The sequence below is a fragment of the Bison bison genome, unplaced genomic scaffold, assembly GCF_000754665.1.
Source record: "Bison bison bison isolate TAMUID 2011002044 unplaced genomic scaffold, Bison_UMD1.0 scf7180017848299, whole genome shotgun sequence".
Lineage (NCBI taxonomy): Eukaryota > Metazoa > Chordata > Mammalia > Artiodactyla > Bovidae > Bison > Bison bison.
In genome coordinates, this window is record NW_011478872.1 from 9,817 (window position 1) to 10,228 (window position 412).

General features: G+C 34.2%; 1 protein-coding gene across 1 annotated transcript in view; it reads right to left on the reverse strand.

The window, feature by feature from the left end:
* The window catches only part of LOC104992130 (eukaryotic translation initiation factor 1A, X-chromosomal), a 9,935-nt gene that overhangs the window by 7,205 nt on the left and 2,318 nt on the right, over positions 1–412 (reverse strand). The window contains exon 2 of the mRNA XM_010844882.1: positions 216–299. Coding sequence (XP_010843184.1) covers positions 216–299 — 84 coding nt within the window. The remainder of the gene's footprint in view (positions 1–215; positions 300–412) is intronic.

The following is a 412-nucleotide window of genomic DNA, read 5'->3' on the forward strand; positions in this document are numbered from 1 at the left end:
TGCCATCAACCCTCAACAAAGGCTGAGTATACACGAAATAACTACAAAGAAATGCTCTGGAGAAGTGTGGGGGATGAGAAAGCGAGAAGAGCAAGAAGGGACACTGCATTTTTTGCTCCAGATTATGAACAGTATCTTTTATGTTTAGAAATTGAATATCTTTATTTACAAAAGAGAACTATTACTGAAAGAAACCTAACTTATTAAATTCTTACCTTGCCCATCTTCTTTGAACACCAGCTCTCTCTTTTCAGATTCATTCTCATTCTTGCCTCTGCGTCTGTTTTTACCTCCTTTACCTAATAGTTTTTAAAGAAAAAGACATTATCTGAAAAACAGTAGAAAAAGAAACTAAGGCTTATAAAACATTCATGACTAATTTTATAAAATAAGGTCTCTCTGTACCTGCTCT